The 12,241-nt window shown below is 52.8% G+C and overlaps 1 protein-coding gene across 10 annotated transcripts in view; it reads left to right on the forward strand.

Annotated features, from left to right (window-relative positions):
- Positions 1 to 12,241, forward strand: part of FGD3 (FYVE, RhoGEF and PH domain containing 3) — a 58,445-nt gene that overhangs the window by 40,084 nt on the left and 6,120 nt on the right. For 7 of the 10 annotated variants that reach the window (XM_081524194.1, XM_081524200.1, XM_081524209.1 and 4 more), the window contains exons 9-14: positions 1,188 to 1,334; positions 1,678 to 1,770; positions 2,962 to 3,041; positions 4,270 to 4,300; positions 5,228 to 5,335; positions 6,365 to 6,427. In XM_081524194.1, coding sequence (XP_081380320.1) covers positions 1,188 to 1,334; positions 1,678 to 1,770; positions 2,962 to 3,041; positions 4,270 to 4,300; positions 5,228 to 5,335; positions 6,365 to 6,427 — 522 coding nt within the window. Of the gene's footprint in view, positions 1 to 1,187; positions 1,335 to 1,677; positions 1,771 to 2,961; positions 3,042 to 4,269; positions 4,301 to 5,227; positions 5,336 to 6,364; positions 6,498 to 12,241 lie in introns of all 10 variants that reach the window. The other 3 variants (XM_081524222.1, XM_081524213.1, XR_014063484.1) reach the window with 2 other exon arrangements.

Consider the following 12,241-nt stretch of genomic DNA (forward strand, 5'->3'; position numbering starts at 1 on the left):
TCATCTTGGACCACTACTGCAGCCTCCCCACCTCCAGTCTCCCTGGACTCTGATCCACCTTTCTATGCTCAGAGCCTTCTATGAGTTGCTTATTTTGTCGCTCCCTGTTCAGAACCCTCCTAACCTGCCATTGCCTCCCAGGTAGATACACAAGCTCTCCAACATGCCATCTGCATGCCTAGCCTCCAGTACACACAAGGCCCTTTGGCCCTGCCTTGTCTGCTCCTCCTTAATCTCTGTGCTGGGGTCCCCTTTCTGCTCCCATGCCCATATCTACCACCTGTTTCCATACCAGAGACAGAAGGGCCAACTAAACCAGCCAGCTTCCAGGGCGTGCAGGCTAAGACTGGTCAGATCCAAGGGCAGTGGCTGCCGTAGCATAGTGGATCCATTCTTCTTGTTCCTGGATTAAGGTTCCTTAGGCTCAGCTCTGCCTTTTGCTGCATTCATTCCTTCATTCCTGGCTTAGGCGCCTCTCAGCCCAGAGCTGGAACAATGAACTGCCTATCCTCTCCCCTCATACCCCAGGGGAGCTGGTTGATCATATGATGACACAACCAGTCTTGAGGCCAGAGGGAGATGACCTGAGGATAGGCAGAGGTCTGGTCTTATCATGGCCCTGGGCCATCTGAGGGTGGAGCAGGAAACTCAATAAGGCTAAAACACAAGAGGGGGCCCAACATAGCTCCTCTGACCCAAAGGCCTTCACTGCCTCCCCATAGAAGGCACTGGCATGCCGTGTGGAGGCCAAGAGAGCCAGTCCCTGTTCTCTAGCTGAAGCACCTCCAGCAACTTACTTAATTTCTCTGTGTCTCAGTTTCTCTGTCTATAGGTTGAGGATAATAATGGGATCTGCCTCATAGAACCAGTGCTAGAATTAGATTAAATACACCATGGGTATTAAATACACTATGTGTAGAACAGGGCAGGGCACATAGCAATGATGCTAGCTGCTGTTATAATTGAATAGTTATTATTTATATGGGAGATGAACTTCTATTCTTCAGTGCCCAACTTGAGTGTCACCCGTGTTTTCCCTCACATCTGGTTGTACAGAGGCTCATGGTCCCATCTTGGTTCTGGTACACATTTGCAGGGCAGGGTTCCACTCATCTCTGGGTCCCCAGCCCTGGCAGGCCTCCAGTCCCTGTGGTTGTGCAGCTGCCTGAGTCCCGTATCTCTCTTAGGAGAAAATGCACAAGCTTTTGGAGGTGTATGAGAGACTGGGTGGGGAGGAAAACATCGTCAACCCTGCGAACGAGCTGATCAAGGAGGGCCACATCCAGAAGCTGTCCGCCAAGAATGGCACCACCCAGGATCGCCACCTCTTCCTGGTGAGCCCCCATCCAATCACACCAGCCCTGCCCACTCCTGCCCAACCCAGCTGCAGAGCCACAACCCTGACGCACCTCATCCAGCCCAGATGCAGAGTCCTGGCCCACCGGGTCATTCAGCCACACCCTCACCCAGCCCAGACCCAACCAGAGGCAAAGCCACGCCCAGACACTAAGCCACACCCTCAGCCCACCCCTCAGCATGTCCTCGCCACGCCCACATTCAGCTCAGCCCCACCCAGCCCTGTCCACCACCGCCAGGGCCACGCCCCACCTCCTCCCTAGGGTGCTCCTCTCTGGGGTCAGACGCCCCTCATCGCGTGCCTGCCCGTCCCTATCGCAGTTCAACAGCATGATACTTTACTGTGTGCCCAAACTGCGGCTTATGGGCCAGAAGTTCAGTGTCCGGGAGAAGATGGACATTTCCGGCCTCCAGGTGGGTGAGCCCCTCCCACGCAATCTGTTCCCCTGGAAAACCACAGAGCAGGTGTAGGGACACAGGGCTCTAGCCACTCACTGCTGTGCAACTGGTCATCTACCTGCTTCTCTGAGCCTTGCTTCTGTCCTGATCCAGGCGTGCAGGAACATCTCTGAGGGCTCCTTGTCCTGGCATCCTGAACTGAGTGGGCAGGATCCTGGCCCCTCCGCTTGGCCTACCTGCCAGCGTGTAGGCTTCGTGTTGGCAGGCTGAAGGGCCATGGCAGGACCAGGCTGTCTCCTGTCCCCAACACTCAGGGCCCCCTTTACAGACTCTAAGGGAAGTTTGAGGTGAATACAAATGGGGTGCCCATCCTGTCTGTTCTTTGATCCTTGGTCCTATGCTCCCTCCACTCCTGCACCAATCTGGAACCCGGATGAGGTTCTGCTGACATCTGTACCCCAAATCCAGACAGCCTGTTGTCCTTGCTGTCCCCTTTCCTTGAGTCCGTCCGTGTCTTATGCTGTGGGGCTACTGGAGCTGGAATCAGTGCCCCTTCTCCTGTGGGGGAGTGCTTTGAATTAACAGGCACTCCAAAAATGCTGGTTAATCAAAGTACTTAGTTGTTCTGAAAAGTAAAGATTTGCTAGTGATACCAAAAAAAAAACAAACTCCCTTCTGATAGTGGCTTGCCTGTGGGCCACACCCAGCCAAGGGCTGAGGGAATGAGGGGTCTAGGGGATGAAGGATGGCTCCTTGTCGCAGATGCCCCTGGATGCAAGGTACCTTCCCATCGGGCCTCAGAAAACCCTGCAGAGAAGTGGGGATCCTCCTGGCTCATCTAAGATTTCCATCCTGTGTGTCAGGAGTGTCTGGGGGTACCTTTGTGGGGAAAGGCACTGGCACTGACTTTCTGGGAAACCCCAAGAACAGACACATTTGGCCGGCACAGTTCCAAGAACAGTGGATGAGTGGTCCTAGCCCCGCCTGGGCAGGTCAGTGGTCCACCCTCCCCTGTGGACTGACTCACACAGTCGCCTGCAGCAACCATGACCCTAAGCTGGACACCTTCCCTGCAGACCCACTGGGTCACCTCTGCCCCCTTCTCAGGGAAAACCCTCCAAGTCTGAGTGACAGTGTGAGTCCACAGTCCAGGACCTGCTAAGTGACACACTGTTTTTTGTTTTGTCCTTGGTTGTGTGCCTTTAGGTGCAGGATGTGGTCAAATCAAGTGCAGCCCACACATTCATCATAACTGGAAAGAAAAGGTCCCTGGAGCTACAAACTCGGTAGGATCGGCTGCCTCGGTGTCTGCTGCTGTGTGAATGTGTTTGACCTGAAATTTTAGCAGATGGCTTCCTTTACTAAACTGGATAATCTTTCAATGTGTTTTTATTTATTCATTTAACTGACTTATTTGTGGTTTAAATGTTAACAGTACTAAGGGGAAGTCAGTGAAAATTAGGCCTCTGCCCATCTCCTGTTCCCCACCCCCAGCAGACATTTTTAACCATCTCTGAAGCATCCTTCTGGAATTTTTGTCCCCATACATACATACATGTATCTATTTTTTTAATCACAGATCACCATTTTCTGTCTAGTCTGTTCTGCAACTTGCTTTTTTCACTTAATTTATCAGAAATCATCCCATATACGATCACCATTTTCTAAAGTAGGATAATTTTCCAATATGGTCATTGGCTGGTTCCCACTGATGGACATCTAGGCTCCTCTGGGGTCTTGTTTTTGCAAATGGTGCTGCAAGCAGTGTCCATGAACCAAGCTTTGTACAGATGTGTTTTTATGTACATCTGACAGATTCTTGAAGTGGAATTGCTGGCCAAAGGGTAGCACATCCACTTTAAATTTTGGTGGCTATTGTCACACTATCTTGTAAGATGGTGCCAGGCTCTCTCTGACTTGCAGCAGTACATGGGAGAGCCCATCTATGACCCACTGTGGCCCAGGGAGGTGTTGATTTACATCCACTGCAGAGGGCTCTGCATACCAAGTTTAACCACATATAGTCACACCTGACTTCGTCTGGGCACACCTGAACCGTCCTGAACCCACATGGCCATTCCTGACTCCACTTGGCCACACTCAACCTGGCTGCACATGTTGATACTGGCCTCATTGTCCCAGAGCCTGTGAGGCCACTCTTCCAAGCCTTGAATTGTACTTCCAGGCAGTGAGCAACCCAGGCATTTGCTGCTGAGCTGAGAGGAGTCGGATGGTGTACAGTCAGTATCTAAGACAAAATTAGGACTTCCCTGGTGGCTCAGATTGTAAAGTATCTGCCTACCATGTGGGAGACCGGGGTTCGATCCCTGGGTCAGGAAGCTCCCCTGGAGAAGGAAATGGCAACCCACTCCAGTATTCTTGCCTGAAAAATCCCATGGACGGAGGAGCCTGGTAGGCTACAGCCCATGGGGTCGCAAAGAGTTGGACACGACTGAGTGACTTTACTTTCACTTTCAAGACAAAATTAATAAAATACTGTTTTGGCTTTTATAGGACAGAAGAGGAAAAGAAAGAATGGATTCAGGTAAAGCTCCTAAAGTTTTAAAGTCACCAAATGATCAAATTCTTGAGCAGCATAGTCATTTCATTCTGGAGCAAGGGATGGGATGGCCCTGTGGCCCTTCAGGTGTTGCCCACCCATCTATCCACCTTGAAGTGATGGACTGACCAAGCTTCTAAGTACCTTCAGACTCCACAAAACTTTGAATCCATTCTCTTATTTAGGGCTCCTCCTCAGTAAACAAATAAACATAAAGGCCTGGAAATGGGAATGCAAGGGAGGTGCCTTCACCCTGGGGAGAATCTCTACTGGCTGGCAGTTTGAAGGCGGGTCCATGTCACCTTTCTCACCATGGCTGGCAGGAGCGATGCATTGTGTGGCATGAGCACTTTGACTTCCAGGATAGAGTCTGCCCTTCCAGTGGCAGGCCAGGCAGCATTATGGGGCAGCCAGAGCAGGCTCAGCTCAGAGCTGGCCATGGTGGGGACATAGGTCAGGAGGGCCAAGGCAGTGTGAAGACCAAGGCAGTGAGCAGGGTTGGCAGACCACCACCAGGCCAAATGCTAACCATTAGTGAATTGTGGCTCACAAAATTCATAAAAGAGAGATCTGAGTGAGAAGAGAAGAAGGAAATTCAAACAGATACTAGATGGTAATGCTGTTGCAGGAAATGGAAACACAGCCTCAAATCCATATAAAATGTTCCCAGAGAGTGTCTGCTTTTGGCTTGGAGCACTGCATGTGGGGTGGCATTGGGATCCATGGGAATTGGAGTGGGGACCTGGTCAGTCACTGGTCACATCCCTGAGCCTTGTTTCCTCACCTTATAGTGGAGGCTATTGCCGAAATGTGAGGCGGTTGGTCAGGGGAAAAGGCAATGACCATAGGACCCTGTCCTGACCTTCCTGGAATGCTCTCTGAGGGCCCTTGTTCTTTGTGGTTTTGTTTCAGGTCATTCAAGCCACCATTGAGAAGCACAAGCAGAACAGCCAGACTTTCAAGGCCTTCAGTGGCTCCTTCAGCCAGGATGAGAATTCCCCCCTCACTCCAGAATCCCCTGTGAGAGCCAGCACCTGTTGGCTGACCTAGGCCCTTTCCATAAGGACTGGTATCTGGGAGGGAAGCTGGTCCCCACACTCCCCTCGTGCCCACCTTTACTGAGCATCCATGCGGGGACCCCTGCTCCCCGTAGGTGTGGTCAGCACTCAGAAGGGAGGGAGGGAAAGACAGGGCTGGATGAAGCTGCTACATGATCTGCTGTCCTCTCACATGCACTAGGGGTTGTGATCATATCAGCAGGGGTGGCTTCCTCCCAATGGGGAGTCGTCCCCAGGCCTGGGGGGAGCAGGGAAGCAGGATCCCCGCCCACAGCCAGATAGGTAGCCCTAGGCCTTGGCCATCCCCTCTCTGTGGGCACAACCAAACATGACTTCATGGTGAGAGTCTTCAGAGATGCCCCTGATACCCAGCCCAGACTGGCTCAATAGTTCTGAGTCCGGGACACCAGGCCTGATTGGTCCTCCCTGTGGCCCACAGGCCACCTCGTTATCCACTTAATATTTGCATCAAATCTCCATTTTGTCTGCTTTCCAGACTATTTTGGACGAAAACTTTGTGTCATCCCCAGGCAGGAAAAGCACTGTCTCCTAGCTTGAACAGAGGTGACCTAAAAACAGGACCCCCCTACCCCACCCCATACCTGCTATTAAAGTTGATGCGGAGGCAGAGCCTGACCATAGAAGGCAGGGCACTGAGCTCTCCATGGATGCCTGAGGAAGGAGCTAGAACCCAGGGCCACCTCACATGGTGTGATGTAGCCATCCAGGCCCAATGGGCCTTGAGAAGCTTCATACCTGCCCACCTCCCCCCACTCCCAGCTGGGAAATGATAACTCTCCTGGGACGCCTTCAGTCCCCAGCCAAGCCAGGGAGGGCTGATTGTCAAAATCACAGCAAACGCCAGGCCCCAACAGTCTTTCTCCTGACCCTGTGGTCAGACAGAAGAAGTGGTGGTGTTCCAACATTACATTGGATGTCAGCATGTGGCCATGGGACCTCTGCTCATGCCAGCTGTCTCTGTCCCTTCCAGATGATGAGCCCCAGCTCCGAGGTGCCCGCAGTGCCAGCCAACAGTGGAGGGGGAGCTTCAGGGGTGAGTGACCCCCTCAGCTGTTGGCATGGGTGGAAGGTGGAAGGTGAAGTCAGACCAGGGTGACCTGAGGGTGAGTCCTTAGGGGTAAGCCTTCCCCCCACTCCATGAGACCTGGGTCCTTACAGTGATGGCCTCTGGGGCCTGTCGGGAGAGGGCTGGGGTAAGCCTGCTGAGACCCAAATGTCCATTTTTTGGGGTGGGTGGAGGTTACATAGCTAAGATCTTCTGAATACTTGTGCTCTTTACCATGAATAGAATAGCCCTGGATGAATGTGCATCAAGGTGGTACCTGGCCCTCAGGATGCTCAATCAGTGTGGGCAAAGATGGTGTGTCCAGGGACAGCCTGTGTCCTTGTCCCCACTCTGACAGGGCTAGGCCATGGGACTATGCCTGAGTCCCACCCACTCTGTTGGTTGGGAGATTAAGCAGGAGGGCAAATGTGTGTGCCTTGCATGCAGTGAGTATGCAGTACAGGGGAGCATCATTATTAACCACTGAGCCTAATCGTCATGAAGTCTGATGACAGTTATAACCCTAGACTACCAGGGAGGTGCTGTACCCTGCATCCTGAGAGGGGATTCTCCTGGGCACCCTCGCTTTGCCCTTGTGTGTGAATGCTCAGTCGTGTCCAACTCTTTGTGACCCTATGGACTGTAGCCTGCCAGGCTCCTCTGTCCATAGGATTTTCCAGGCAAGAATACTGGAGTGGGTGGCTGTTTCCTTCTCCAGGGGATCTTCCCAACCCAGGGATCGAACTAGCATCTCTAGGCAGATTCTTTACCACTAGCCCCACCTGGCCCTATTCCTCAGTTTTCCAGGCTCAAAAGAATGAGTGGGGGCCTGAGGCCCAGCCTGACACCTAACAGGGTATTTGATCCTAGAACGGAACATCTCCTGTGGGTGGGTCAGTACTGCCCCCACATTCTCTCCACCATGCCTGCCTCTCCTTCCCTCCCCCACCTCTCTTTCTCACAGCCTTATCAGGACCATTCCCTTGGGGGCAGGTGCACCCCAGTCGGACAGCAAAGTCTGCCTGAATTTAGCACCAACTTCTAGAGCTCCTTCTTTTCTGGCTACAAGGGCCACCCTGCTGGTCATTACCGCCATCCTGGGTTGGTGGTTGTGAAGGCCAACCCATTTTAGGAAGCGGAAATGGGCTTGACAGGTGAGGAGACCTAGCCTTCAACTCCAAACTTTGTGGTGTGACTGGACTTTTCTGGGACAGCAGCAGAGGGAGGGACAGCCGCTTAGCTTGTCATAGGAAGTAAGTGTTCCTGTCCTGAATTAGATTTTTAGTAAGAAAACTAGTCTCCTCCTCTCACAACATCCATGCATTGATAGCATTGAGCTCCTGCTGAGGCCCCAGAACAGATGCACCAGTGTCCCCCCAGCTCTGTTACAAGAGCAGAGGCTTTGCCAGGTCACACATGACCCCTGACCTGACATGTCTTGGGTTGCAGGCACTGGGAAAACCTTGAGAAGTTCTTGGGCTCTGAGGGAAAGATATAGCTTTTCTAGAGCATGATGGGGTTCACGGACCAATTGAGAGGAAGGAACTCCCTTATTTGAGTGATACTGCTGCCACACAGTATGCTGTGGAGGTCAAAAGCAGCCTGTGCTAATTTGTTTGAACTCAAAGTCGGGAAATCTAAAAGCCACATGGTCAGTAGGAGAGAGATGGTCTTATCACAGCCCTTCAAACTTCCTGAGGGGCTTCCTGCATCATGACCCTGTCTCGCCTTGCCTTCTTTCCAGTCCACCCTCCCCAACCATGCCCTGGTCCCCCTCACTTAGCCATGTCCCAGGGCCTGTGCACCTGCTGCCCCCTCTGTGCAGAATGCCTCAATTATGTCTGCTCTACCCCAAGATCTCATCTGTGAGGCCTTCACGGCTGACCCCAGGATCACTGACAAGTATTTCCCTCATGAAGCAGCCCATTATCAGCTTTATGAATCACAAAACTATACATGTAAGGCTTGCACTGTGCTACTGGGCTCCTTTCAGGAACATCTAGGAATGTCATGGAAAGCAATCCACACATTCAGGCTTCCTCTGTGTAACTGACCAGAGAGAAATGACAGATTGGGCCTCTGCAGTTTTCCAGTTAGCCCCTGGGTCCCTTGGCCAGGGGTCTCTGACAACTTCCATGCTGGCCCTTTGCATAAAGCACTGCCTCTCCCTGCCTCCACAGGGGAGCTGAGCTGGACCCCATGCAGGGCCCTCTGCTATCTGACCCTTGGCCTGGGGTGGGCTACAAGGCATCAAGAGCCACGAGCAGCCCCCATTCTTTGTTGGGCAAGTCCATAGCAGGCCTTAGCCCTGGGATGCAAGGAGAAGTGGAATGGCTGCAGGCTGCATGGTCAGGGAGGCGGGGCTGAGGAGGATCCAGTGCCAAGGCAGGGAGAGAGAAGCAGGAGGTGTGGCTGGCACACAGGGCAGGCAGTGCCCACTGGAGAATGTTCTAGCTGGAAGGACCTGAAGGTCACATGTTTCATGTTTTAACCTGTGAGTGGGTCCTGACATGAGGCCTTGGGCAATTCCTCACCCTCCACCCTTACCTTCTCCTGGATCTGAAGAAGAGAGAGAGAAACTATGTCAGGTGCCTGTTGGCCACTTGGGTGCCCCTCCAATTGGTCGCCCAACTCCTTTTATAGGTGAAAAGGTAACTGAGAGCCCCTGAGGGTCAGGGCCTCAGCCCAGTCCAGGGGTCTGTCTAGGCCAGGCTGCAGACCTGCTGGGCAGTGACAGCGACACTCAGCCAGTGGATGACCAGGCCGCCCCTCTTTCTCCCACCTGGGGGCTCAACCTTCTCAGGGCTCTGCAGCATCTCTGACTCGCAGATACTTGAGATCACAGTTCAACTTCAGGCCTCCTTGTCCCAGTCCCTTTACCCACCCCAAGCCAGGCTGGGGACCTAAAATAGACAGACATCTGTTAGCAACAGACTCATAGCTCTGGCCCCGGCACATGTGGCCTGGCCATGGTTTTTCTCATTTGTGTCTTCAGTGAGCACAGATTTTAGTGGACCAGGGCAACTGAGTGAAGCTCCTGCCAGGCGAGTCCAAGATGTACTCAGTGGATATTTGTGGAAAGCACCCAAAAGTGGGTTTTAATTCTGACACTAGAAAGAGTGATCTTTGCTACAATGTGCCAGATGTAAGCTTTTGGAGAGGAAATGTAACCTCACTCTTGGTGTGCTGGTTTGATTTCCTGATGTTGTCCTCAGACACACAGTTTCCACAAGCCTTCTTTCCTAAGAGAAGCTAAACCAGGAAGTTTTGCAAGGGGGCCTTGCAGAATCCAAAGACTTCCCTGTTCTGTAAAAGTTACATCTCTCTTCACAGAAGCACAGAAATGTCAGAGTTGAAAAGGCCTCCCAGGGCCCCTGACCCACCGTGACCACACATGGACCCCTCCACGATGCCAAGGAAGGCCCCACCCCTGCCACCCTCTCCTCAGCATGCAGAAATTTAGTACAACCCACCCTCCAGGGCCCTGGGACAGAGCTGCCCATGAGAGGAAGAGGGGCTGGGCCTCACTGAGCAGGGCCTAAGCCATAGGCCTATGTCCACACCCTTCAGGATGGATGATAACTGTGTGGCTCTGTCTTCCGGGGCTGGTTGTCAGGAACACTGTTTGGGACCCACTTCTTAACCTGAATTTTCCTCCTGCTTCCCTGCTTTGTAAGTGAATCAGCTGAAGAGAAAACACTTAGTAAACAGGCCCTGGCACATACCTCCTCCCAGGCCCACGCTTGTGTGTTTGGAGTGCTGCGGGTGGAGTCACTTGGCTGTTACTGGAGAAAGCCACGGTTCCACACCTCCCCGGTTAGACTTGGCCCAGCCTTTCCAATGTCTCCACACCCAGAGAGAAAATCTAAGCCTCTCCCCTTTGTTGGCCTATTCTGTATCCTCATCCAAAGGGGAAGTATGGTTGGCCAAGAAGACCTGTCCCCAGCAACGCAGGCGGGCTCACCCCAGCCACCTGGTCTCCAACTTTCGGTGTCGGGAACTGCGTGGGGTACTGCATCAGTGGTGGGCCACAGTGGCTTGTAGTCCTCAGCATGGAGGGAGCTGGTACCTAGCCTGAACCCTGTCTGAGCACTGAGCTGCTGCCCGACAAAGGAAGCCAGGAAGGTTGCTCTGCCGAGCCCCAGCCCCAAGATGCCCTGCTCTGGGAACTGCCCTCTGTCCCTCTGGCCAGGACAGGGTCCCTGCTGTCCTGGTGACCTTCACAGGCTGAGCTCTTGGCCACACACCCCTGGCCCACTACAGCCTCTCCTCCGTCTTGTGGGCCAGCCCTGCCCCTCCAGCCCCCTGCCTACCCCCTGGCCCTCAGGGATACCCCAGAAGTCCCTTTGGTCCCCTGGTGTTCTCTGCAATCATGCAGCACTGTTCTCAGGGTCTGGAGAGCTGAGGTTCTATGGCACATGTCAGGGCTTGAAGGCAAGCCAGTGGATCCAGCCACCCCACCTCTGACCACTCCCATCCCCAGTGCCCTTGGGGTCCTCACCTGGAAAATGGGAATGACAGGGTCACCATGAAGGTTGGTGGAGGGCTGGGGCTGCAGGGGCTGCTGCAGACCCGTGGATGGCCCCTCCCTTCTCTCCTCTTGTCTGCGCCCCAGCAGTTCTGGAGATGGTCTCCAAGGAAGGAACCCTGAGTGGGGCAGACAAATGTGTCTCAGGGCTACAGTGTGGCTGGCAGCCTGTGTCGGATGGCAGGGTGGCCTTGGGTGAGACATGTGGCTGTGGGGAGCGTCAGTGCTGCTTGTTGGGTCTTTCCTGCCCGTTTTCCACCCACAGAGCTCTGAGGTCCTGAGCTGCATGGAATAAACTGAGAGGGGGACATCTTAAACCCAGTGTCCATGGGGCCAGGGGTCATGAGATGGAGAAGGGGGGGGTGGTATTGGGCAGAATAAGTGTTCCTGTCACCCTCAGAGGCACCAGCTGTCTCAGGGCTCCTAGTACCAGGTGGCCGGAGCTGGCCTCACGGTGGTGGGGCCCACAGTGGGGACTATGAGCAGAGGCAGCAGAGCTGGGGAGTATAGGCCTGTGTTCAGGCTGCTTAACAAAGTACCACAGACACTTATTCTCTCACAGTTCTGAAGGCTGCAAATCCAGGATCAAGGTGTTAGCAGGGCTGGTTTCTCCTGAGGCCTGTCGACTTAAAGAAAAACATACAACTTAAGAGCTGAATTTAAGTTTTATTCAGGGTCTTACTGAGGACTGTAGCCCAGTAGACAGCTCTGAGAAACGGATTCTAAGAGAGGGGAGGAGCCAGGATATGAATGGATTTTTTTTGGCTAGGACATACAAGTAGTCAGGCATCCATCTTAGTAAAAGATGACTGCTAATCATAAAGAACACATATCTCAAGTTAACACTTCTGGTGTTTTTCTGTGCATGGGAAGATACAAGAATCTGGAGTCTTTGAAATTCTTTCTGAGATGTGCATCTGTCTTGGGGCCTGTTTCTCCAACACACAGAATGTCTCCTCTTGTATTTTCATTCTTGCCGCACTGTCGTGACTGCAGTGGTTGTGTCTAAACCTTATATAACTGGATGATAAGTGACACTGTTTGTTCTTTTCTTGTTTACAGGCATCTCTCTTTGACATATAGATAGCCATCTTCCCCCTGTGTCTTCACATAGTCTTCCCTCTGAGCGTGTCCATGTCCTAATCACCTCTTCTTATAAGGACACCAGTTATGTTGGATTAAGGCCCACCCAAGTGACCTCATTTTACTTTAATCACCTCTTTAAAGGCCCTCTCTCCAATTACAGTCACATTCCAAGGTGCTGGGGGTTAGAA

Source organism: Giraffa tippelskirchi, chromosome 1, assembly GCF_054371585.1.
Source record: "Giraffa tippelskirchi isolate mGirTip1 chromosome 1, T2T-mGirTip1v1.2.pri, whole genome shotgun sequence".
NCBI lineage: Eukaryota > Metazoa > Chordata > Mammalia > Artiodactyla > Giraffidae > Giraffa > Giraffa tippelskirchi.